General features: G+C 43.3%; 1 protein-coding gene across 9 annotated transcripts in view; it reads right to left on the bottom strand.

The window, feature by feature from the left end:
- The window catches only part of DCDC2 (doublecortin domain containing 2), a 51,868-nt gene extending 29,346 nt beyond the window's left edge, over positions 1-22,522 (bottom strand). For 2 of the 9 annotated variants that reach the window (XM_083518721.1, XM_083518728.1), the window contains exons 1-3: positions 19,443-19,956; positions 15,384-15,727; positions 10,640-10,691 (exon numbers count right to left, since the gene is read on the bottom strand). In XM_083518721.1, coding sequence (XP_083374847.1) covers positions 10,640-10,691; positions 15,384-15,727; positions 19,443-19,484 — 438 coding nt within the window. In that variant the 5' untranslated portion in view covers positions 19,485-19,956. The other 7 variants (XM_083518724.1, XM_083518729.1, XM_083518722.1 and 4 more) reach the window with 6 other exon arrangements.
- Positions 22,523-27,972: the final 5,450 nt, after the last annotated feature.

The raw sequence follows: 27,972 nt of genomic DNA, 5'->3' as shown, positions 1-27,972 counted from the left end.
AACACTGGAACCAGTTTCTTCTCCCACCCATGAGTGGAATTGCAATGGAGGAGATTTTGAGCAGAAAAACGGATGGCAGGCAAATGGTCAAACAGCCTGTCTTCAAGATCCAGCTTCTTTTGATTGTTTTTCCTTTAAAAAAATGGTATGGGGGGAATGATATAACTGTGTAATGTGATATTTTGGCCATGAGCTATGATAGTTGATCAGTGAATGGTGTTTCTCAGATGAACTATGGCAGCACACTCGTCATATGACCTCCATGCTGATGTCCAATGATCTGCAAACTGCCATTGGTTCAGGTTGCACAGTAAATATAGATTTTTAAAAGGTTTAACACTTGAAGACCATGGTCCAGTGGCATTGCCTCCCACAATTCTACCTGTGTGGTAATATACTGAACTGGAGGCTCCATTGCACACATGCCCTAAGTTCCAGTTTCAGGTTTAGAGTTCAGCTGCTCATATATTTATTTACAAATCACCACAATACAGCATTGTCTGGAATACGATCCCCTCGGGAACCACAAAGTAATATATTAACCAACGTGGAATCTGTAATTATGTTAAGGATCTCACATCACCGCAGCCTTTAATCGCCTGCTTAGTAGACAGATCCTTAGCATGCTTCAAATGATATCAATAATCCAAAGTTACTCAGCTGGATAGACTCAGTTGCACAGGCTCTATTTACCTGAGCTGCACAGGCTCAAACTTCAACACAACAGCTTGCAAATCAATGGGATTTAAATGTATTAATTTAATTTAAGAAACAGGACTCTTGCTTCCTAGATTGCTTTAAGCGGACTGGCTGTGATTAGGAGATCCTCACAGCAGGTGACACACATGTTAAGGATCTGTCAGGAGATCTAAACCAGAAATTATGTAAGAAACGTTGAGTGCCCAACTCAGTATTTCCTTCATAATGCTAATATGGGCAGCATTTGCAGGGAGAAATCAGCAGAATGTTTGACCCCTACACCCTTTAGTCCTATCCATCAATTTTCTATTGCTAATTCCAGGGTCTGAATTTGAAAGCTAGGCCAAGAAGGAATTGTCTCCGGGAGGAAGGATTTTGCTATGGAAAGTTGGTTAGAAGGGGGGAGGGTGTTAAGTATGCTTCCTTCTCATCATTGATCCTCCCCTCTAGGTTGCCAGGTACCTTGATAAGCAAAGGCCTGGAGCCATGTAACTAATGTCAATTCTAATAGTCCAAATAATCTTCCATTGGGAGGAGAGCAGGGAAGTGATTGACTGGGAATCACATACTTATCCGCAAAAGATTATTAGTTGTAAACTGCTATGAGTGCATATATGCAAGAAAGGGGCAAACATTTGACTTGTATCCATTCTACTACAAAAGTATAAGTTAGGTCTAATAGCAAGGAAATTAATTTTAGAAAATAAAACTGTTTGCTTTCCCTACAGCACAAGAAGACTGCACCAGAAACAGTACAGAAACAGTAGCGACAATAAAGAGATGGGAAGCCTACGCTTTGAGTTGACCTTGGTTTGCTGCATTAAGTGCAGTGCAGGCCAAAAGTGATGAGTTACCACCGTCTCCTGAACTTGGTATGTTGGTGGAACAGGAGACGTCAGCAAAAATGGTAAGGGAGCCACTGAGCAAAAGACATAACTTTGCTTGACACGCCACTTTTAGAGCTGCCAACTACTTAAATAACTTTTAGAATTACCTGCCTTTTTACTGATCAGTAAATTAAACAATTAAAAATAAAACACATTTTCAAATTACCAAAGCTTCAGTAAAGGCAACCTTTTGAAATACTGAAGGGCATGCAAAATAATTTACAACTTAGGCGGCAATCGGGAGCAGGGAACCTTTATGCTCCCCCACCCCTTGAGCCAGCAGACAGGTGAGCAGAGTGACCACCTGTCAATCACCTGACCACATGATGACTCAAGGGGAATGCTAGGTGGGGGGGGGTCCTGCCCACCCCCTTCTCCCACCCACCTGTCCTGCGCCATGGGGTGGGAGGAGGGGTTCTGTTCTGCCCATGCATTTCCTATAGGTAATGTGCTGGCAAAGCAGCATGCCACAACTGATCTCTCTGCTCATCAGCTGATGAGAAAAGACTTCAGTCCTGCTCTCTTCAGGGAACCATTTCACCAGCATGTGAAGCAGATCCCAGCAGGATTGAGGAGAGGAAAAACACTGCCCATCAGCTGACATCACTCAGTGATGTTAGCTGACAAGTGGGCATGGTTTTGGAAAAATGGGCTTGTGGACCATACTGGACTCCCCCAACAGGCCAAGATTAACCTGTGAGCTGAAGCTTCTCTGTCTGTCATATCCCTTTACCTGGACAAGTCACAATGAATCAATAGGACTTATTTCTAAGTAGTCAGGATTGTGTTGTTAATGCAGACATTGTCAATACCAGTCAGTGTCTGTAGAGTCATCCTTACTTACTTCTTTTTCATTCTGTATTACAATTGACATGGAGGGTCAGTATATATGTGTGTGCTTTATTTTCAGTATCACAAATTAGAATTTGCCCTTGCCAGTTAAAACAAGTCTCTTCCTATTGGTCACTGAAACACTTGATTAGTATCATTAATATCATGATTAATATCATGATCCTATGCATGTTTTACAAAAGTATGTTCCAACCTAAACTTACTGAAGCTTGCAACTCTAACCATACTTACTAAGGATCACACCCCCACAGAATATTAGTACTGTAAAGTAAATTCCAAGTTCCTAGAGAATGGAGGAATATTTTCTTCAATGTTTTCTAACTAGTAAAAGTAGATTTTTCCTACATCACTCTGGACACTTGGGTATGTAGGAGGGTGGTTCATCACTCCTCCAAATAGCAAGTTCAGTTGGTGAGAATTGCAGCCAAAATGGACCCACTGAGGAACAAGAAGGAGTTATCACCATGCTCATGCTGAACCCTGAAGTTTATTGTAGAAAAAGAACACCCTTTTTAAATAGAAAAGAAAACCTAAGAGAGCAAACAAAACCCCAATGAGATCTAAGCACGCTCACTACCTATGAGAGGGGGAGAATAGGGGTGGAGGGTTTCATCTAGACATCATGTTCCACCTCAAAGTTTTGTTTTTATTTTAGCCTCTGAAGTGTAGGTGGGTTCCCGCATGGCAAGACACAGTGATAACAGCAAGAACCTTTATTGAACTATGGTACTGGACAACAGGGGCAAAGCAACTGCTTATATACATTTCTGGAGGCCTGGGCCACTCCCACTCTCAACATGATTAGCTGCCTAAACTTCCAAGCTGCGAATCATAAGTCATAGTTTAAGGGCCAATGGCAGAGGCCCAAATCCTGAAATGTTCTGTGATTGGATATCATGTATCAAATCAGAACACAGGGACTCAGAATCCTTAGTCCAGACTCAAACTCAGGCAAACACAGACCACTGAATATATAACAGCCTCCTTCTCAGGCTCATCGGAGAAAGAAGTTAGATCTTGAGTTGAGAACTCAGGGCCCACTGGGCAATCTAGTCCCCAGCCTTCCCCTCCAGTCTGATTTTAAACCACCCCTTTCCAATAATATTCTTCTTGCTCTAGTATTTCTCCCTCTATTTCTGTGGAATGGAGCAACTTAGAAACAAACACCATTGCATGTGTATTAAGTATGTTTTGAAAATATGTTGGGAAGATGACAATAAAAGTCCACTAGAGATCACACAAAGAATAAGGCTTGAGATACACCTAAAAGATGCATATAGGCTTCTGTTTTGTGCGCCAAGAGGTACTACTCTTGAGTGCCCAGGCTCCACTCTCTCTGTCTAAGGGTCTGAGCCTCAGAGGCCCTGGAAATCCTAAACAGGTAATCAGATCTACTGCTAAATTCACAACAAAGTGATAACCTACAACAAAATTGCTTCTATAACCATCTGCAGCTGATTAGCCACAATACCACCAGAGATCAATTTTTTCAGAGGATGGGAGGGGAGAAAGCGGGCTGAATTCAGTCCCTCCACCCTTGTCAAACCAGTAATCACTACTTTTACCAACAGCTTTACTGGGGTTGTACATGCAAGGTCTCTGTTGCTGCACAGGAGTAGGAAGTAGACTATAAATGTATACGTGGATCAAAGCTATGATATATTATGACAAGTGTCCTACTATGTAATATTCAGAGTATATGCGCTGAAATCAATGTGTCTGAAGTGAGATACCACCCAATGACATTGTATGTAACATTCATTCTTATACCATGATAAACCTTATTCAAAAACGTTTAGACAATTTAGCAATTTGTCAATAAAAATCCAACATGGGTACTTACATCTTCCAATGCTAACTGTTGGCAAAAAACAAAATAACACATTTAGCATGTTACACTCATTATCATTTGTTTATTTTCAACATATTTTTAAAGCAGGCTGTTTTAATATGAATGGATGCAGTGACCTATCTGATACAGTTAAAATAATATCTGTTTATCAGATATAAAACTGGCCACACTGTTCTTTTATATGCGTGGAAACTGGTCAGTTATCACTATTTATTAACCCAGTAAATATCTTTATTCTCCATCTCTCCTTACTTCCCTGTTCTATTTTGCCATACTTTTTCACAGAATTTATCTATGTTCCAGTCTAAACTAAAATTACAGTATGACTGTTGGGTTGAAAAATACATTCTAGCCCTACTAAAGCTTTTATGTTGACATGATGGAACAATATTGATTTTCATTTTCCAGAATTCCACTCTCCACCTCATGCCTAAAGCAGCGTAAATTCCCACAAGAATCAGCAGCATTCCACCTCAGCTTGGTCCGCTGATCAGATGCAAACTATTTCTAACCTTTTTTTGTATTTTCTCTTTTGCTCATTGTGCATATAAATACACACACACACTCCACTTCATTTCTCCCCCCACTCCACCCTAACAGGTAGCTTTGGCTTTCATTTCTGGTTCCAGAGGCATCAACAAGCTATTAATGCTACACCAAGGCCAATGGGGTAATCTCTTCACCTCAGAGGGCAAGATAATATGAAGCACAACGAGGTGATTTGGCTTATACTTACGTATATGGTTTAAAAAATAAACATGAGAAGGCTGCAAATACTGTGCACCACTACCATACCAATTAGCTTTTGCCACCCTGGGTTCCTTTGGGTGGAAAGATAAGATATGAAATTAACAAATAAACATGCAATCAATAAAATAGACTGAGGCAGATAATTGTCAGGCTTTGAAAAGGTAACAGCCTACTTCATCTGACGTGCTTAATGGTAAGGAGTACTTAAGATTCAAGCAAATTCTATTTTGGATTATCTACCATTACGGCATTTGAGCTCTGCACCCCTAAAATTGTTAGCTCACACTGTTTGTCGTATCATATTTCAGTTCAATCTCTTTACAAAAAGCAAGCTTGGATGTATAGTACGTCTAGAGGCAAATTTGTTCAACATCCTCTTTTTGTTGCAGGATTAAGGATGTATATATCTAAACGGAACCTCAATTTCCAAATCTGATTCTTCATAAACGCATTCTACCTGGACCTCCTTATATTTTGAAGATTTCGTTGCACAGCACATAGTAAGTTGATCAGCTCATGTAATGAACCATGGTTAGCTAGGGCAGTTCAGTACAATGGTCTATTATATTCAGTCCTCCCTGGTAAACTTAGTATAAATATTTGCATTCCCTTAGGACAGACTGAGGTCAAGGGAACCCAAAAGTCTGATTACATGCTCTTGCTATCAGGTTGAAAGGCTATCAGGCAAATGAAAAGAAACCAGAGAGTGTAAAAAAAAAATGTTTTAAAAAATATTTAGAACAAAGGAGAAGCTTATTCAGATTTATGAAATCACTGTTGTTTGCATATGATTAGATTGCCCCTCCCCAAAGCAATAACAGGTTACTCCAAGTATGTGGATGCTTTGCATCACTAACAGAAGAAATCTAGTCTCTCTTATCAAGATTTCACAGACTGATCTGTGAGTTAACCCCTCTTCTCACCCATTTGCATCTTGTTTTTACATATATGCATAAAGAGATGGAGAGAGAGAGCAAGATGTTGGCCTACTCTTTTGTTACAATGACAAGGACAAATTACAGAAAATGAGGAGGTCTAAGCAAGCATATTTCCAAACATAGGAATTAATGACAGATGTCTGCAAAACATGCATATAAACATTCAGTAGACTACACAGAAACACTCGTTCCTTTCCCCAAGCCGCTCACCGGCAGAGCTTCTTCTCCACACCTCCCCTGTCACAACCATAGCCTGTTTCCTTCTGAACATGCTTAGGGAGCTGTATTAGCACAAAGTGCAGGATCATTCTGTCTGCACATGTGTACCTCTGCAACCACTTTGCAGAAATCCTAGGGGTATGCTGGGTAAAAAGGGTTATCTGTGTACACAGACATCCTTGTACCAGCGTTGCCTCTTGCTGGGACTGGGCTGGACTGTATTCATTGGTATAACCACAGATTGGCATGAAGAAACATTTTCAACCCAAAGGCTTTGTTTCCTCATGCGTAGCCCACAGGTCAGTGTTGAGAGGAACGATGAGCAAAAAGTGGGTGGAGCTACATATTTACCTTTGTACAGTAGCCTACATTCCAACAACATAAGCCACATGTTTCTATACTTTCACCATCCGGGAAAGCTAGGGGCATTATTGCAGTTGACGGACATATTCTCACCAGGCAAAAACACCTGAGGCAGGTGTAGAGCAGTGCTATTGTGGGACATGGCCTGGGGAGAGTTCTAAGGGTGAGACAGAGATGCCTGGAGGGCCACATTTAGCCTCCAGGTCCAAGGCTCCCCACTCCTGCTATAAACAGAATTAGAATGTTTGGCCATTATCTTTCTGAAGGACACAGTTGCAATTAGCAAAACATGTGTAAAGCAGAAGCATCATCTTTGTTTTCACAGGCTTTCTGGTCAACGTTGCACTGAATCCTCAAGGTATTCATTTCAGAAGAATAACACTGTGTGGCGTGTTGTGCTAATTAGGTTACCAAGATACTAACTATCAAACAACTTGGAGAGCTAAGCTCTTCCAGAGTTTTAAGATGCTAAATCCAGTGCTTCAGGGGCTGGGTCACTCAACCAGCAAGAAATAAAGCTATTGGTTCTCCTTTTTAAGTATGAGTCGTTTTTATTCTACAACACTACAATCCCATAAAACATAATGGATTGCCCTTTTAATACAACGCAAATGATTCATTAATGCTGTTTTAAACAAATCTTATTTCTGAAATGTTTACTTATCCTAGATAGTAAAGTTGTCAGCACATAATTTACTTCACTATAAATATAGGAGATCCCTGTTCTGGATCTTTACACCAACCTCTTGAAGAAAATATGTTCCCAGGACAATCCTCTACACGCCTACTCTGAAGTCCCACTGAGTTCAACGTGGCTTAAAAGTGGGTTTTGAAATGCTGCCTAAATTAAGACGACTTAAGACACTACTGAAAATGTATTTCACGGAATGTGAACGTACAGTGTGCTTTGCAATGAAAGACGCTGTAAAACAAATAGAATTTTTTACATTTCGTTATCTAACAGCAATGACTGAAATTACTGCATGGGGAAATCTTGATTCAGTGAAGATTCATTTGATATGCTGTCCAGTCCTGTTTCCTCCTCTAGCTACCACTTAATGCAAGAAAAAGAGTTCCAGCTAAACAATTCTACTCCTCTTGCTTCCTCAAAAGGAACAAAACGGTATGGGGGTGAATAGAATTGTGAGTTCTGAGTTGCACAGGATTGCACTTCCATCTAACCACTTTAGTAAATATATGTGAGGCTTAGATAATGCTAGGGTTGTACATATTCAATACAGTTGTTTTGGTGAGCGAACGCCTTGCGAGTCGAACGTTTTGGCTCCCGAACACCGCAAGCTCGGAAGTGAGTGTTCCGGTTTGTGAACGTTCTTTGGAACCCGAATGTCCGACGCAGCTTCCACGGCTTCCGGTTGGCCGCAGGAACTTCCTGCAGCCAATCTGAAGCCACGCCTTGGTTTTTGAACGTTTTGGAAGTCAAACAGACTTCTGGAATGGATTCTGAGGTGCCACTGTACATTCGCCACACAAGTACAAAAACTATTGTACCATTTGGCACATCACATTCTTTTTCTTAAATCACTCCCTTTATACTTTCAGAGAAGACTTGGAAATTTATACCTGAATCCTACATATTTATCCTTGGGGGAGGGGGGTATCATTGATTTCAGTGGAACCTACTTGAAGGAATGTTGAAGACTGTAATGTAACATAAAGGAGAATAGATTGAGAAAAACGTTCAATGAATCAGACAGCTGAAAGTGATCAAAAAGACATTTGAAACAACCTGCTGCAGACAGATTAAGATAAAACAATCCTACCACAGATCAACCCACATTATTTGGATTTCATAAACTCACAAGGTGCCTGCAGGGCTGATACTTCCAGATTACAGTACTAAAAGAAGTCAGCCAAGTCACTCACTACAGAATATGGTTAGTTTTTAAAAACACAAGCCAAAGAGACGTCAATGAAAATTCCTCCCTGCCTTATTTAAAGCCAGTAGGGTTCCCAAATATAAGCAAAATGTAAGAGCTGAACTGCAAAGGCAATCAACTCTACAAATCAAAGACAATGTGCATGTTATTCACAAAAATAAAAATGGTAAGGAAAGAGCACTTAAACTATCCTCACTTTTAACTTGAGCCTCAAATTAGCCTCTTCTCTAAACAAATCTAAGTTAAGGGTGTGTTAACTTGGGCTCTGTGGTCTAAATTACTGAGCCTCTTGGGCTTGCTGATTGGAAGGTTGGCCGTTTGAATCCGCGCAACAAGGTGAGCTCCCGTTGCTCTGTCCCAGCTTCTGCCAACCTAGCAGTTCAAAAGAACACCAGTGCAAGTAGATAATAGGCACCGCTCCGGCGGGAAGGTAAACGGCATTTCCTTGCGCTCTGCCTTCCATCATGGTGTTCCATTGCACCAGGATTGGTTTAGTCATGCTGGCCACATGACCCGGAAAGCTGTCTGTGGACAAATGTCGGCTCCCTCGGCCAAAAGCGAGATGAGCACCACAGCCCATAGTTGCCTTTGACTGTACTTAATCTTCCAGGGTCCTATACCTATTATGGCACGTACAAATGAGTAGTTTAGGTGTTATTATTTCCATTTCTAAATATGCATCTTCATTCTACATTACACACTCCATCAAAAATTGTACTCTCTTTAGCAATGAAACCCATTCAAAGATTTCACTGACGTAAGTTTGGTTCATGTACTAAGCAGAACATGCTGGTGGAATTAGAATTACTGATACTATATAATTAGTCTGTCTCACTTGCAGGAAATAATCACTGTAAAATATTAATTTCCTATTTTATATCTGCGTTAAATGACCATGAACTATAGTAACAATTCTGTAAGAACAGTGCAGCCTGCCTTTCACTCTTCTTTACAGTCTTTTCTCCAGGGAAATTGGTTCCGCGAATAAGACAAGGGATCCACAGCAACAAAGAAAAAACAAATACAAAGAAATAATCCAGAAGACACTGGATTTTAACTTTAAAATAGATGCTGAGTTAGCATAAACTAACTAGAAAGTTCATATATCACACCAAAAAATGGTTGCCACTAATAACAGTTTTGAACTAAAATTATGGTCTGAGCTCCCAAATATTACAGGATTACAAGTTGCAGGGGTTTCCAGAGGCAAAATTCATTTGTTCTGTTTCCTGTAGTTGTGAAACATGATTAGGGTCTGTTAACAATGCTGAATGAAGACAGGTGGTGGGAGGCACCAGCTGGGAACCCCGAAGGGAAACCCCCGAGGAGGAAGGCTCAGAGCCAGGGGATTGGTGGTGGGACACTGAGGAGAGGTCAGAGGGAGAAGATTGAGAAGAGGGGCTGGATGCTGGTGGGGCAACAGGGTTTAGTGAGCAGGAAGAGCTCATGGCAGAGAGCAGTTCAGATTCCGAGACTAAAGTAGGGGGCAGGGAAAGAGGCTGCTGAAGAATCCAAGGAGTCTCCAACTCCTGCTGCAACAAGCTCTGCTCTCCCCAGTCTCCAATATCATGCAGGATAATGAGAGCAGAGGAAACACAGTTTGAGACTGCTTGGGAAACATCTAGGAGATGAGGAGCCTTAGAAAGGGTGGAAGGCAGGGACCTTCAGTCCTGGCAATACTCCTGGAAAGGGTTGCTGAGTTGTATGCCGTTTCCTTGAATAGTTAACTTCCCTGACAACAGAACCCTGAGTCTTTCATGCTGACCTGCGTCTGACTCCAACCCTGACAATCAGCTATCAATACATGCGAATGCAAAGAGTCTTGTGGCACACAACAAATTCATTGCCTGCAATCCACTTCATCAGATCATTAATAAGTTACTGCCTCTTTAAGAGAAACCACGTGGATGTCTGGGGCAAAGCAGATCTAGAGCAGTTGTGTTAAAAGTTTTAAGTGAGTGGAGCTGTCTGTCTAGATCTCTCTCAAGCTGTTAGGGTGGCTCTTACAGTGTCTACTCAAAAGCAAGCACCACTGCGTTTAATGATATACACACCCACCCACCTGGTAAGTGATTTCAGGATTGTAGCTGATTTAATAAAACTTTGCTTGGTTTTCATTTCCCTAGACTCAAGTATAATACAGATTGATCCTAGTTTGTTTTAATGTATAAATTACTTTACCTCATTACTTATTTCCATAGGCCTTTTCTTCAGTTCTCCAATGTCCAAGTAGCTGCAAATCAACAAAAGGAATATAGGTTATGTAGAAGAGCAACCTACAGTGGTGTAGAGCATGCCTTCATGTTCAGGGTTCCAGCCAGAGAGTCATACCCTTTTACAGGAAACTCGGTTCCGTCTCACCTCCCTCCACCCTACGCAGTTAGCATTTCACGTCCACCAAGCATGCACAGTCCTTGTTGGACTGTTTGGTGGTCTCCACCAAATATACAAATACATACAGAGAGAGACAGTGCATTTACAACTGCCAATCTTGGGAATGCCCCAGGCCTGCTGAATATCTCCCTTTTGTGCATGGGTGATGCTACTTCAAAAAGACCCACAATCTGATAGTGGTTAGATGAGTGCAATTTGGGGGGGGGGGGGGGAATGATTCATATGTGAGGCATATTTATTAAACAAAAACATTCAAAGTGCAACCATATACACATCTACTCCAAGTAAGCCCAACTGAGTTTAATGGTGAGATAGTAAGCAAGCTATAAGTTTGCAGCCCAGATAGCAAACACTGCCTTTAAATCCCAATAGTGTTCATCAGCAGACAGGGAGAAAACCCTTTACTTAGAATGCTTTGCTAATAGTAAAGAAAATGAGAAATCAAGAAGCAGAAGAGCCAAGAGACCCTAGCAGGCACTGCTCACAATAACTGAACCATGGTGCAAGTTATACATTATTTTAGCAAAGAGGAACAGGACACAGTAACACAGAGAGATGGGATTACCCATACCCTAAATCAGGCTTCCTCAACCTCGGCCCTCCAGATGTTTTGAGACTACAATTCCCATTATGCCTGACCACTGGTCCTGCTAGCTAGGGATCATGGGAGTTGTAGGCCAAAAACATCTGGAGGGCTGGGGTTGAGGAAGCCTGCCCAAAATTAAGGAAGTCTATAGTCTAAGGCTGCAATGATGGCACAGAATTGATTGGTTGGGATTCTTACGTTTTGATAGGCATGGTTTCATGATAAAAAGGTAAAGGACCCCTGAAAGTTAAGTCCAGTTGCGAACGACTCTGGGGTTGCGGCACTCATCTCGCTTTACTGGCCGAGGGAGCTGGCCATTTACCTTCCCGCAGGAGCGGTAACTATTTATCTACTTGCACTTTGACGTGCTTTCGAACTACTAGGTTGGCAGGAGCTGAGACAGAGCAATGGGAGCTCACCCCGTCGTGGGGATTCGAACTGCCAACCTTCTGATCGGCAAGCCCCAGGCTCAGTGGTTTAGACCACAGCGCCACCCACGTCCCTTTTTGGTTTCATGATAGGACTCTGTATTTAAAAATGGCATTGCCTAGTAACTAATTGATATGCCCTGCCAGCAGCTAAAGACAAATGGAAAATGGATACAATTTTATGCAAAGCTTTTTTTAAACTGTCTCACTGAATTCCTGGAATTTCAAAAGTTGCTAAGGGCTCAGCTACATTAGTAAAGCAACAACCATTTGAATGTGCTATAATCATGCAACACCAGATGGTGCCAGAGAGCAGGAAATTTTTAGACGCGTTTTTCCATAGGGGTTTTTTATTTTGCTATAACGATCTAATTTCTGACTTATTTATAATGTTTTTTCCCTGTGTGTAAATCCACCCAGTGTCTCCTATGACTTCTACTGTGCCTAATAATAATAATAATAATAATAATAATAATAATAATAATAATAATAAAAAATTTTATTTATATCCCGCCCTCCCCAGCCGAAGCCGGGCTCAGGGCAGCTAACAACAATCAAATAATCAAACAGTCAAATAGTCACACAATCTAAAAATATTTCATTATAAAAATTAATTAAATCAAATTGATGGCAACCAATTAAGCAAAATTCTGTTCAGGTTGCCAGAGGAGGGAGTCAGGCTGCGCCCTGACCAAAGGCCTGGCGGAACAACTCTGTCTTGCAGGCCCTGCGGAAAGATGTCAGGTCCCGCAGGGCCCTAGTCTCTTGTGACAGAGCATTCCACCAGATTGGAGCCGCAGCCGAGAAGGCCCTGGCTCTAGTTGAGGCCAGCCTAACCTCTCTGAGGCCTGGGACCTTGAGGATGTTATTATTTGCAGACCGTAGGTTTCTCTGTGGGGCATACCAGGAGAGGCGGTCCCGTAGGTACGAGGGTCCTAGGCCGTATAGGGCTTTAAAGGTTAAAACCAGCACCTTAAACCTGATCCTGTACTCCACCGGGAGCCAGTGCAGCTGGTATAGTACCGGATGAGTGTGATCTCGCAGCGAAGACCCCATAAGGAGTCTCGCCGCGGCATTCTGCACCCGCTGGAGTTTCTGGGTCAGTCTCAAGGGCAGCCCCACGTAGAGCGAGTTACAATAATCCAGTCTGGAGGTTACCGTCGCATGGATCACAGTGGCTAGGTCAGGGCGAGAGAGATAAGGGGCCAACTGCTTAGCTTGGCGGAGATGAAAAAATGCCGCCTTTGTTATAGCTGTAATCTGCACCTCCACAGAAAGGGAGGTATCGAAGATTACACCCAAACTCTTAACGGACGGTGCTGGCACTAATTGTATCCCCGCAAGAGATGGGAGTTGCCCCCTCGATCCCATATCGTCCCGCCCCAGCCAGAGGACCTCTGTCTTCGAAGGATTTAACTTCAACCGGCTCCCACGTTACCATCCAGCCACAGCTTCCAGACATCTGGTCAGTGTGTCTGGGGCCGAGTCAGGATGGCCATCCATCAACAGATAGAGTTGGGTGTCATCAGCATACTGATGGCAACCCAGCCCAAAACTCCGGACAAGCTGGGCGAGCGGGCGCATAAAGATGTTAAAAAGCATCGGGGAGAGAATCGCACCCTGAGGCACTCCACACACCAAGGAGTGGCGCGATGACAATTCCCCCCCAAGCGCCACCCTCTGTCCCCGACCAGAGAGAAACAAGCGCAGCCATTGAAGGACTGTGCCCTGGATCCCCATGTCGGCAAGGCGGTGGTCCAGGAGTTCATGATCGACCATGTCAAAGGCTGCTGACAGATCTAGAAGAATCAGCAGCCCCGACCCGCCTCGATCCAGCTGCCTGCGGAGATCATCTGTTAGGGCGAACAGAGCCGTCTCGGTCCCATGACCAGCGCGGAAGCCGGACTGGAATGGATCCAAAGCAGATGTTTCATCCAGAAACCTACCAAGCTGTTCAGCAACCGCTCTCTCAATCACCTTACCCAGGAATGGAAGATTCGAGACCGGGCGGTAATTGGATAGATCTGAGGGATCTAATGATGTTTTCTTTAAGAGCGGACGCACCACCGCCTCCTTCAGTTCCCCTGGGAATATCCCGGTGCCAAGGAACAAATTGATGATATCCCCCAGGGGGGCCCGCACCTCGTCTGGACACGCTCTAATCAGCCATGACGGGCACGGGTCAAGAGAACAGGTGGTGGGCTTTCCAGCTTGGAGGAATCTGTCCACATCGGCTGGAGATATCCGGTCAAAGTGGTCCAATACTGGACCCGAGGACAGAAAAGGAACAGCTCTGTACATCTGAGGGTGCAGCTCTTTGTACATCTACAAAGCACTGACACACACTCTGCATCCTACATATATTTATCTTCACATAAAAATGACCTTTAAAACAATTATATACAATGTCCTTAATTACAACTTTTAAGAAAGTCTAGTTGACAGATCCCACTTCAGTTTACACTGGCCAGCAAACTCATTCTTCTTTATTGCTGTGTCCCTTCCAACTCTACAATTCTATGATTCTATGGCTAAAATGCTTCATTCTGCCACACAAATTAGTTGTATATTTAGCCATTTGTTCTTAGCTTATGCAGCTGCAAGTGTGGGGCTGGAGGCTAAAAGGCAGAGCATTGTAAAATAATAAATAAATAAATAAATAAATAAATAGCACTGAGTGACAAAAATATCTTCAGTGATTCCTATACCATCATTTACCCAAGAATATCCCCAAGTTTTATTATTTTAATAGAGATTACCAGTGCTTCATTAACATAACCATTAAGGCTGCAATCCTATACACGCTTACCTGGGAGAAGGCCCTATAAAACAAAGCAGGACTTACATCTGAGTATGCCCAGGACTAGGTTATATTTCTCTGCATTCCACATTTACTGGAACAAAGCCAAAGCACACATAGAACCCGAGACACAGAAATGTCAGACACGATTACCAAATACCACAAAATAGCCTCATGTGTCCATTGATGAAGTTAATAATGTTTGAACAATTGAAGCTTTTTCTGTCAATTGTTTTTTTCTCCTCAGGGACAAAGATTTCATGTTGAAATGATAGAAGCACCTTGCAGGAAATGTGCACAGGGGATAAGGGCACTGGGCAGATGAAACAGAAACACCTTTCAAGCTGCAAAAGGTCTCAGTGCTTACGCTGATTCTAATTTTTGAGGCATCTGGATAGTGCCTTTAAAAAGAGCACATAAAGTTAAAGTTTCCAGGCCATTTTGGTTTGCATTTACAATGGTACCTCGGGTTAAGAACTTAATTCATTCCGGAGGTCCATTCTTAACCTGAAACTGTTCTTAAGGACAGGACTGTTCTTGAGGAACCACTTTAGCTAATGGGGCCTCCCGCTGCCGCCACGCCGCCACCGCATGATTTCTGTTCTCAACCTGAAGCAAAGTTCTTAACCCGAGGTACTATTTCTGGGTTAGTGGCGTCTGTAACCTGAAGCATCTGTAACCTGAAGTGTCTGTAACCTGAGGTACCACTGTACTCACTTGAGTTTCTTGAAGGCCTCCCTGCCACCGGCGACATAGTGCTCTCCGCTATGAATCTCATCTAGCTGTCGGACGCGGTGGCCACCGCGGGGAGTGTAGATATTCCGCACGGCCCCAAAGGGAGCATTCACCCCACCGGTCACTTCTTTTAGGAAGACATCGAAGCTGGACACCTTCTTCTCATGGATGATCACTCGGCGCCCTGGGAAGAACGGATCTCCGTTGCGATACACCATCACGCTCTTCACCACCGGCTGCGACAGGCATGTTGGCTTGGCACTGGGACTGCTCATGGCCCTGCGTCTTCCGATTCCTCCTTTGAATGGAGCCTTTGGCCCGCACACCTGTTGGTTCAGCAAGGAACAGGCTTTATTCTCCCTACCGCCTCTCTCTCCTGCAGACCTGTTAAAATCCCTGTTTGCAGTACGCGTACTGCATGTGTACACACACAGTCAGCCAAGACGGGCACACTGGGAGCACCACCAATGGTATCTCTCTGCCTAAAAGTACCAGAGATGCTCTTAGTGCCTCCCTAAGGTGTCAATTTCAATGCAGTTTAAAGAGCAGCTTGTGCTAGGCAACCAGTTCTCGCCACTCTCCGGAGAATGGTAATGCCATCAGGAGTTTCTTATCCTATATACTCAGTCTACAAGCGTAAAGCAGAAACAGTGACTGAGCAGAATAAAGAAAACACACACACACACCCCACTTTTCCCAACTTTGTAGTCCCAACATCCAGCTTCGTAGTCACTGGAACAAGGCAACATGTTGTTGTTTTTCTCCAGGAGTCTTCACTCCCCTCGCTTTTCTCCATTCTTCTATGCCATCTTCTTCCTCCTCAAAATCAGCCATGAGGTGGACCGCAAGTGTCCAAAACTCAGCAACAGGTGGCATGCAAAAATGGAGAGGAGGAGGATATTGTCATCAGGTATTGGGGGGGGGGGGGATAAAAGCTTTCAGCTGGCAGTATTTTATTGGGCCCAGAGATAGCGGGCAGGAACTTGGAATAGCGTGACTTTTCCTGGCTGAATTCCGATAACATCCTAACAGAAATATGTTCAGTAGAGCAAGAGATGGGGTGGCAGGGGGAGAGAGAACACAGAGCTGTGAGACACAAAAGAACTTTATTGCTGAATTGATCTTTTTGTAGTTGCCTGATTTCAGATCTCCCTTCTACCACAGATGCAGCAGAACAGAATGACAGAGCAGCAAGATGTTAGAGTGGACTGTACCATTTCAGACAGCAGGTAAAGCAACCCATGTTGAAAATCCTTGCAAGCAGAAAATAAGCACATCAGGGAAGAAAGGTTTTTGCTTAACTAGTTTTCTACTTGCAGGGAGGCATTTTCCTCTTCCTTTCTTTCTTTCTCTCTTTTACATAGTGAAGCGTTAAAAATTGTCATTCCTCCACATGCAGTCTGAAGAGAAAACAGTTCATTCTTCACTCCCCTCAGGATGCTGTCTCTCACTGCCACATCCTACTGCAGCCCCACCAGTGTCACATTTAATTGATCCACATGCTTACCCCCTAATTTACCAGACACACTCTTACTGCAACCTTGATAGGATATATCCCAGCGATTAATTTCAACAACAAGAGGTCTCAGGGCTCAACCTTGTCAAGAAGCCACATTAGAGGCATTGGGGCGGGGGGGGGGGGCGGTCTGACTGTGGTTGCTCTGTGATGAAGTGAAAGCACTCTGCATATCCTGAGGAGCATGTTGATCATATGACCACTTCATATGATCCTGGAACTTGGATGCTGGCAGGTGAGTTCTGGTTTAAATTCACCTTAAACCATGGGATCAAAGGGCAAGAGAGCCCATCCTCTGAATATTTCCTGATGTCTGTCTCAGCTGCTTTTAGAAGGCATGATTTGGCTCATGGCAGGGAGAGAGATAAGTGTATTAAACCCCTTTGAGGGCCCTTCGTATCAAACACCCCCATTTTCAGCTTCTGCTGAGGAAACAGCAAGCCTTCAAGATGCCTGGACCAGCACAGCACTCTTGCCAGGGTGGAAGTGGACAAGAAATGCCTGTGCTGCTTTTGCAAATGGCTTCGGGCAGATCCAACCCCCCCCCTCCCCGACTTTTTCTTTTTTTCTTGGCATTTCCCTTCAGGAAACCCGGGTGCCCAGTTCCAGCTTTTCTCCACAGAGCAAGAGAAAGTGTCCCCTGCCGCGCGACACTAAAAGCGCTAAAAAACAAAACAAACCTGTGGCTGCTCTTTGGCGTGCACGAGCGTCAGGCTTAACCCACGAAGGGAAAAGAGGCCGATTTAAACAAAAACACTTTAAAAACAAACAAAACAAAAGTAATTCACACGACCGTGTCGGGCGGGGGGGAGCCGCTGTTAGTATCACGTGTGAACACGCAAATCAGGGGGAAGCAGGACAAACGACGCAGCACAAACTAGGGAGCATTTTTGGTTTTGGTCCCCTGTAGAGAAGAACAGAGCAGGAGAAAGGGGAAGAGCACCTGTGCACACAGCAAAGTCCAAATTCTTCTTTTCACTCTGGATATAGGGCAGTCCGTCTCTTTCTTTCTCTCTCTCTCTCTCTCCAACCACCAGCGGTTCAGCTGCCAGCACCATGAGCTTTACCAAAGAACTGTAGGCTGGCGGTGGCGGCGGCTGTCGCTACCGCAGAATACCTGCCTCATTCTCTCTCCGGGCTGGGTCTCCCAAAGGTAAGAGAGAGGAGCAGGGAGGCTATTCTGGCGGTTTGCTGCTGCTGCTGCTGCTGCGGGAACTTCGGCTCCCAGGGGGGGAGGAGGAGGAGGAGGAGTTGGAGGAGAATGCTATTATTATTATTATTTCCCCAACCCTGCAGTTTCCGTAGCAACGCACATAGCTGCACTCAATGCAAGGAAAGGAAACTGCAGAGACTCCGCAGCCTTGAAGCTTTGAGGGGCGCCCGCAAGGGAGAAGGGCGCCTCAGGGACCCCCCCCCCACGTGGGTAGTAGGGAGAGAAACTATAATTCTTCCCCTTTTCAGTGCCGGATTTAAGTATAAGCTAAACAGGCTATAGCTTAGGGCCCCACTCTCTTGAGCCCCCCCCCAAAAAAATTCACTATTAATATACTTCTTAATTGTATTTCAGTTCAACAATTACTTTGATAAAATACATATTTTGTTATGTGCAAATAGCTTTAGATACCTATTAGATCCATAATCATCATCATCATGATCATCATCATCATAAATAAATAAATAAATAAATAAATTATTATTTGTACCCCACCCATCTGGGTTTCTCCAGCCTCTCTAGGTGGCTTCCAACAAAGATTAAAAATACATTAAAATGTCACACATTAAAAACTTCCCTGAACAGGGCTGCCTTCAGATGTCTTCTGAATGTCAGGTAGTTGTTTATCTCTTTGACATCTGATGGGAGGGCGTTCCACAGGGCGGGCGCCACTCCCGAGAAGGCCCTCTGCCTGGTTCCCTGTAGCTTTGCTTCTCGCTATATACCATATAGGATATATTCAACACACAAAAAACAGTGACAATTTGTTGTTGACAAAGGACAGCTGGACATATAAAGGGCCCCGTTACCTTCAGTAGCTTAGGGCCTCATCAAACCTAAATCCAGCCCTGCCCCTTTTCCTTTTACTACTCAAACCGTGGCAGGTGGGAAATGGCTTGAGCAGGACAGAGAGGGGCAAGAGGGCAGCCTGCCTGCCATCGGTGCAGAAATGGCAAGAGAGGGCACATGATGGATTGGCAGGCAAAGTTCCTCTTGGGTACCTGGTGGGCCTGCAGGGGAGATTCCTGAGGGCGTAAGATGGCAGTTGGAGGATCCCTCGCTGCTCTTGGGGTTCCAGAGGCGGCTTGGGTTCCTAACTGTTCACAACTGCCATCCGTGGAAGAACGGGCCTGTGAATTATGACTACTCTTACTCTTGTTACTAAACAGATAGAAACCTCTGAAGATTTCTAAGCACTGGCATGGCGCAGGTATTGAAAAATGTCCGTAGTGCCACCCGACAGCAGGTGTTCCATTAAGCGTTCATGTCTTGATGAGTCTTCAGCACCACCCCACATAAAGGTGCCATGTACCATTTGCTGCAGAATGAACACCAAAGAAGATGGCGAGATCATTGTTTTTTCACTGATCGGTTTGATGGATGATAGCCAATGCACAGGGCCAAGCTAGGCATTGCATGGGAGATACACACAATAGTTTTTTGATGGGTGTATTGTTAATTTCTATTTTATTCAGCGGACCACTCCTGATTACAGCTTTCCACAATTCCTCTTTAAAGAGAGAGAGAGAGAGAGAGAGAGAGAGAGAGAGAGAGAACAGAGACAGTTACATGTGTCTCCTGAGTATCTTTGGTTTAGTAAAAAAATTAATAGGCCACAAGGATAATAGGCTATCATATTCACACTTACCCAGGAATTCCATTCAGGGCTTATTTCCTAGAAGACATGTGTAGGATTGAACTGTAATTCTCATACAAACCTTGGAACAAGATGAATGACCTGCTAATGCTACTAAAAGAAGCAAGCATATTAAGGGGTCTCCCTCACTTCTCGCCTCTCCTTCCCTCTCCTCCTTTTTTCAGTTTATCACTTCTTTAGTTATATGATACTTCTAATCAGTGCTTTCCCCCCCTAAAATAATGTTTAGGGGTACACTCATTTTGACTCACGAAAATCAGCAGGAAAGGAAAGGAAGCCGCCATTGGAGGTGGTAACAACTATCACCGTGCTTGATTCCAGCTCCTACTTCACACATTAAACGCTCACTTCCATCTGAGACTCAGGAAACACTGTGACGGGAAATGAGGCTGCCATTGTGGGTAGCAACGGAACTAACAGTTCACCGTGCTGTTCAACAGAACTGACGATTCACTCTGCTAGAAAATAAAATTATTATTTTTTAGTTTCTTCTCCTGTTAGATTAACAAAATGTTTAGGGGTATGCGTACCCCCCTGCTTCTCCCCAGAAAAAAGCACTGCTTCTTCTAATCATCAATTTGTCCTTCAGGGATCTACAGCAATGATGGCCGGCCTTATTGTCAAGTATGCCACATATCAAATCCAAAAGACCATGGCTGTGCACATGCCATACATTTACAGCATGTGACTTCCCCCAAAAAATCATGGGAACTACAATTTGATAAGGGTGCTGGGAATTATAGTTCTGTGAGGACAGCTCCCAGGATTCTTTGAGTGAAGCAGCGTGCTCTAAATGTACACAGCCAAAAGTACTTCAGTGAACACTATATACATATGTATGCACACTACATATGTATGCCCAGAATATCATCTGAAGGCACATGAGGCCCCCAGCTCACTGAAGCTAAGCAGCTCTAGTTCTGATCAGTGCCTGGATGAGAAACCTCCTAGGAATCTTGTGTAAGCTGCTTCAGAAGAAAGGCCGTGATATAAACTTGAGAAAAGAAATAGTATGTACTTCACCAGGTAGCAAGCAGGAGCAAGGGAGGAATGAGTGCAAGGCATAACACTTTGCTCCTGTGCCACAGTTTGCTTGTCCCTGTATAATTTGTGCCATCAGACTCTTCTAGAGTCTGGAGCAATCAATAATCCAGATGTGAGTTTCACATCATTTGTAAAATTTGATTATTGTGAAAAAGTGCAAGCTTTTTATCCTATTCAGATTGTAATCTCCTGGTAGTTCTGCCATCTTAAAAAACTCAGGGGATGTAAGCACAAGAGAGGGCATTCTCTGTGGCAGCTCTTAAGTTGTGGAACTCTCTTGTCACAGAGGTGCATTCAGAGACTTCGTTATATGGTTTTCAACAAATGCTGAAGATACACCTCTACCCTGGCCTTTTGACACCTGAGATATATATTTTCAGGACCACCCTACTTTTTGTGGTTGCATTTAGTAGTAGTAGTAGTAGTAGTAATGGATTTTAAATTGTTGTAACCCACCCTTATTTGCCCAAGGAGGGCAAATAAGAATAAGAATAATATTAAACCATCATTCATTCATCAATGAAAGTCACAATACCACTCTATTCTGCCTTGATCAAACCACACTTGAAGAACAATGGTGCCTCTGGTTACGAACTTAACTCGTTCTGGAGGTACATTCTTAACCTGAAATCGTTCTTAACCTGAGGTACCACTTTAGCTAATAGGGCCTCCCGCTGCTGCTGCGCTGCCGCTGCACGATTTCTGTTCTCATCCTGAGGTAAAGTTCTTAACTCGAGGTACTACTTCCAGGTTGGCGGAGTCTGTAACCCCAAGTGTTTGTATCCCGAGGTGTTTGTGACCCGAGGTATCACTGTACTGTATCCACTTCTGGGTGCCATGGCTTAAGAAGGATGTTGACAGGCTAGAACATGTGCAGAAGAGGGCAACCAAGATGATCAAGGCTCTGGAAACCAAGCCTTGTGAGGAACGGTTGAGGGAACTGTGTATGCTAAGCCTGGAGAAAATGAGACTGAGAGGGGACAGGATAGTCAGTGCTTTCTTTAGCTGCCCAAATGATTTTTGTTGTATCTCAAAATGCTGTGTACACCAAGTCTTAAATATTAGGTTCCTAATATGGCCAGATTACATTTGCTTCAGTTTAGAGTCCCAAATATCCCTACTACCCTTACCTTAATTAAATTTACTTGAAAATTAAATCTCATTTACTTATATTGTACAAGTGAAGCACTGGACAGGAGCCTTAGAAAAACTTTATAATTGGGGAAGATTTTACAGGAGAAAGCTCAACACCACTCTCTTTATTTGCACTTGGCAACTTTACTAGTCCTCCTTTTCCAGAAGATTAGGTCCGACATATTTTTTTAACCAGACTTTTACAAGACAGCGGCCAAAAGGGCAAACCACAAGAAACCAATGAAAGGAGACCACAAATTGGATTAGATCAGGCTCCCCCCCCCCTTTTTTTTTTGGCAGGGGTGTCTTAACTGAGCCTTGTGTTATTCACAGTATAAACTATACTTGTCTACTCCAAACTTGCCCCAGCACCGGGCCGGGCCAACCATTAGGCAGGCTGAAGCAACCAGTTCAGGCTGCGTATGCTACAAGACAGGCAACGGTAGCTCCCACCTGTTCCTTCTGAGCCTGCCAGCTATTTTCCTCTATTGCCAAAGAGCCACTTCATATCCTCGAAACTGGGTTGTTATGTTTGGTGCAGTGGGAGATGCTATCCTGTTGCTAGTGCTAGAAGTCAGCTTGTGTGTGTGGAATGGGGAGTGGAAGCCATCTTGTCCTTTACTTCAGGCAGCAAAAGGCCTTGCTAAGCCCCACTGAACTCAGTTGGTCTTGCTTCAGAGAGAGAGAGAGATCCGTCTATCTGTCTGATTCCACTATGAAACACTCGGATTAATTCTTGTTTTTCGTTGAGAACTGATTAGTTCTCTTTACATGAACTGTGCCATGCATCTAACGGGAGTTTTATTTCATAGAATCGTAGAGTCGTAAGAGATTCCTAGTCCAACCCACTACAACGCAGGAATCTTTTTGCACAACTTGGGGCTTGAACCCAGAACTGTGAGATTAAGAGTTTCATGCTCTACCGACTGAGCTATCTCAAGCTGACAGTTTGTTTAACAAAATTTATATACCTGTTTGATTGTGGACAAAAAAAACACTCAACGGTTTACAATAATATAAAACAAACGTTACAATTCTCGATGAAAAAACAGTTTAAAGGGTTTAAAAATATTCAGGATTATTAAAATCAACAGAGGCTTTAAAAAGATTAAAACACAGCACCACCTGCGTGTCTCGATTGGCTTGCCTAAAGAAAAATATTTTAAGCGTGTGCCCAAAAAAGTACAGGTTTGCCGTTTCCACTGCAATATATGGAACTACATCTCACGCAAAAAGATGCATGTGTGTTATCAGAGTACATTCAGTTCCTTGATTCACCCAGGCAGGTAATCTTGCGAGCCTCTGTCACCAAGAAAGGTCTCCTGCAACCCCCCAAAAAGAACCCAATATTCAGAAGGCTACAAATCCGTGTAACACTTGACAGGAGAGGTAGCAGGTATACAAAATTGACTAAAGGAAGATGAAAATGTTTTTCCATCAAAGCAGAGAGGTTTGGCTGTGTGAAACTGGCTCACAAACAAGAAGAGGGTGGTATGATAGTGAGAAGACATTATAGCTTCCAGAATCTCTCACTGGCAGTGCTATAACCTGTGTACAAACAAGAGCTTCTCCCAGCTGAGTGTGAGAGAGTTTGTGGAATGTTATCTGCGGAGGGTCAGTAGTAGCCCCAATGAGATCTGATGGTTAAATTTTTACTCAGAGAAGGTCAGGTATGGTTACTTTAGGTGGTTTGTCAGTGAAGGGGGCTTCATAAAATGGAATTCCATTCAGAAATATCAAAAATGTGTTTCTTCATCTTTTGGCAGTCTTTTTGTACGAGTATAATTTGTACTTCACAAGTCCATACACATCATACATTTAGTCATTTTGATGCATGGCACCGACACACCGTGTGAGGAATAAGAGTGAAATTCCCATGAAAGCTCTAGAATGCACCCAATAGCTTTAATTCAAAGTATGAACATAGTAAATAAACTTTAACCAGAAATATCCTTGTTTAAAGATCTGCACTATAAAACACTGCTCATAATCAGCTTAAGACTTTTGCCTCCTTTCTCACACTCGTTTGTAGAAGGGGTAACACTGACCTGGCAGAACATTATTAGCATGTATCAGAATTAAAATCATTTCATTTATTGACTTGCAATGCTCAGTGCCGTTTTGCCAAGCCAAGCGACTATGTTGCTTACCTACCTTTAAAAACAACAACCCGTATTTCAACATACAGGATGATAAAAGCAGACAGGAATTTTCTCCTTTCTTTTTATCTCAGTTTTCAGGAAGGGGGAAAAATCCCCCCTGCTGTGAGCTACAAAGAAGGTGGTTAACCATTACAAAAAAAAGTAATTTAGAGGGGAGCAGTGTTTGATGTTCTACTGTTACTGGTTAACAGTTGGGTTTTTCAATTTTGCCTTAATTAATAAATGTGAAAGGGCAGTACTACCACTTTAGCATACACTCCTTTTTATATATTGCAGTCTTCAAATGCCAGTGTTTCTTAATTTTAAATGATTTATTACCATTAAAGACAGGCAGCCCAGTCACAGCTGCTTGTGCTGCCATACCTAACGACACATTCTAACCCAGACAGGTGGACAGAGATGTCTTTGTCTACTCCTTTCACCTTTCAGACCACATTGCGCAGCAGGGGCCATACTCCAACTCCATTCATGCTTTGCTGCTTCCCCATCTGAAGAAGTATATTGGGTATCGGAGCTCTCCCACGTAAAGACAACGGAAGACTATGAGTTGCCTCGAGCCAAAGGCTGCTACTGTGCTTGACCTTGGATTGGCCTTTACAATGGCACAAGGACCCTAAATGTCCAGGGCTGGAACCTAGGAGGAGCCCAGTCCATGAGCAGCTACTTCAACATAGCAGTTTATGGGATCGGGACAGTCCTCCAAGTTCCAGCAGTTCATATGGGCCTTCGACTGTTGCCCTTGTTGGTGTTTTGGTAGCCAGTCAGCACCTCACTCATATCTGTACAGAAAAATAAACAGTTCAATTACTGTTTCTTCCCTTCTGTATGGTCAGGTGCTATCTGAGCTACCAGATGCACTTAGAAATAATGTGTGGAGGTTGTTGGCTACCAGCCATGATGGGCACATTCTACTTCCACTCTCCAAGGCAGTACATGTCTGAGTGCCAGTAGCCAGAAACTGCAGGAGGAGAGAATGCTGTTGGGCTCAGGTCCTGCTTGCAGGTTTTTCATAGGCATCTAGCTGGCCTCTATGAGAACAGGATGCTAGACTAGATGGGGCACAGGCCTGAAAGGCTCAAACACCAGCCCAGTTTACCAAATGTTCTGTGGTAATAGTCAAAAGGTAAAGGTAAAGAACCCCTGGACGGTTAAGTCCAGTCAAAGGTGTCTATGGGGTTGTGGCACTCATTTCGCTTCCAGGCCGAGGGAGCTGGCATTTGTCCACAGACAGCTTTCCGGGTCATGTGGCCAGCATGACTAAACCACAGAAACCAGAGCACACGGAAATGCCATTTACCTTGCCGCCGCCGCGGTACCTATTTATCTACTTGCACTGGTGTGCTTTTGAACTGCTAGGTTGGCAGGAGCTGGGACAGAGCAACAGGAGCTCACCCTGTCGCGGGGAATCGAACTGCGACCTTCTGATCAGCAAGCCCAAGAGGCTCAGTGGTTTAGACCACAGCCCCACCCGCATCCTAGGTAATAGTCAACACACCTTTAAAGCCCTAAATGGCCTGAGACCAGATTACTTGAAAAAAATGCCCCCCCCCCCACAGGTACCCATTAGAACCTTAAGAATTTTTTTCAAAGGCCCTGCTTTGGAAGAAAGAATGAAAAACAATCCTAACCAGGCAGCAGTCTCCGTGCATTAAGTTACTACGGCACTTCAGTCCTGGCTGCAGCAGCACCTACTATTTAATAATAATAATAATAATAATAATAATAATAATAATAATAATAATAATAATTTATTATTTATACCATCTGGCTAGGTTTCCCCAGCCATCCTGGGCGGCTTCCAACAAAAATATTGTACATTAAATCATCAGTCATTAAAAACTTCCCTAAACGTGGACTCCTACAGAGTGAATTCAGTTGCACCCTCATTTGGGTTGTTGTGTTACACAAAATTCTTTACACGGGACCAGTATAATAAGGGAGTCAGGGTTCTGCATAATTTTGTTTATCCTTCTCCCTGAGCTGCCTTGTCCATTCCCCACCCCTTTTTGCCCTCTTCACTGGCTTAACTTCCGCCAGCAGGGCTGTGATAGATGCTCCTGGCTTAAAGACACCTCATCTGGGAGGGAGATAACACCTAACTCATCCCAGCTGACATATTTTGACATTAGGATTGCACTGTTACTTAGCTAGGCAGACATTCCAATAATGTTATTACAGTATCTCACGGTTCCTGCCAGTGGAATCTACCAAAGAAAAACAACTCTTCTCTGGCCTCATAGATGCACCGATGTGAGGCTTCATTTTGGTATGCATATGAGCATCACTGCCAAGGCTACACTAGCAGGCATAATATTCTCATGATAAGGTGAATTTAAATATCACCGCTCCTGCATGCAATGCCATCAGGAAGAGCTTCCAACCACTGGACCACGGTGACCGTTCTTCACAGGATTATGGAGGTCTAAACAGAAAATTGTCCCGATGCCACATGGACGGAGCTGGAATTTCAATGAACCTGTTTCAGTTTTTAAGTAAACTTTAGCAAAATAAAAAATTACATTTCACTGCACAGGAACAACCTCAATATATCGTTCTCTATTTCTGCCATATCTGGTGTTACACATAATAATGTAATTAAGGAAACGTCCCTGATAGTGTTAATTAAAAGATTCTAGCAGAAGGGTATTTAAATGCTTTCTGTGAAATAGCTTGTCCAGTCATGATTTAGAATTACAACAATCAACGCTGTGCATCTAAGAACAAACAAAACAATAGCATTTGGTTTATACACAGCAATAATTCTAGAATAATTGGACTGCCTTAATCAGCGGTTTGAATTACTCGTTACTGGGCGCTCCGACTCACTAGTGCTAATTGGAGCAAATGAAATACTGATGGCATTTGCACATTATTTTTAAAACCTGGGCCACCGTTATTTCAGGGGCTCATAAAATTCCCTGTCCAAACATTAAATTACAAGGCAACGAAAGCCATTAAAGCATGCCAGCTTCCTTTTCGTTGTAAATGCTGCACCCCTGTGCGAACTCTGTTAATTAGCCGCAGGCTGTTGTTTTATTTTTAAGTGAAGTTTGGTCTCCTGAGGTGTATTGGAGAAGAAGTCAGAAGATAGGTGAGAAGATCCTTATGAAATGCAAGTCTGCCACAGAAAGAAAGTGGCCCTTAAATAGAAAGAAGAAAAACTGAACACACAGAGACTGCTTCTCTCTGCTCAGTAATGTTGAAATAAGAATTCTTTGTTAGCATGCAAGCTACTCCAAGAAGATTTTTCATACAGTACTACCAAAGGGTGGGTCGAAGTGGGGCGGAGGTGAATGTCATCCATAACTAGCAAAGTTTATTCTTAACATTCCCCCTCTGCTCTATTAGCACTCTGTCACCCTCTAGTGTGACTTTACTACTACAACAAAAAATGAACATAGGCGATTGCCTGGGCTCTTAATGACTCCTACTGTATTCTGTAGAATGAAGTCTAGAGAGCAGCACATTCTACTTGACACCGTCTTCTAACATTTGGAAATGCAGGGCCCGGGCCAGGTTTCGAAGCAATGGCTTCAGGAAAAGATGGAACGGTGGGAAATGAGAGACACAAAGAGAATGTGTTTGAGGAAAAGGCTGCAACACACCTCTATCAACTCACGCCCATCAAAACTGACAGGCCTTTATCTAGAATAAATTAAAGGCATCTCCAAGATTCTCATTTCTACTATGGTTTAGAATTCCTTTCCTCAACCAGTACACTAACAAGACAATTTAGTTCCCAAACTAGAACATGAAAAGAATAGTTGTGACTAACCTCATTTTGACAATTAAATATGCTTTACTGTGTAAGGTTATGTAACTGTGCCATACCGCCATTATACCAC

This window comes from Podarcis liolepis (assembly GCF_965112155.1).
Source record: "Podarcis liolepis genome assembly, chromosome: 8".
NCBI classification, from domain to species: Eukaryota; Metazoa; Chordata; class Lepidosauria; order Squamata; family Lacertidae; genus Podarcis; species Podarcis liolepis.
Note: the sequence above shows the minus strand (reverse complement) of the source record. Positions and strands in the feature narration are given on the sequence as shown.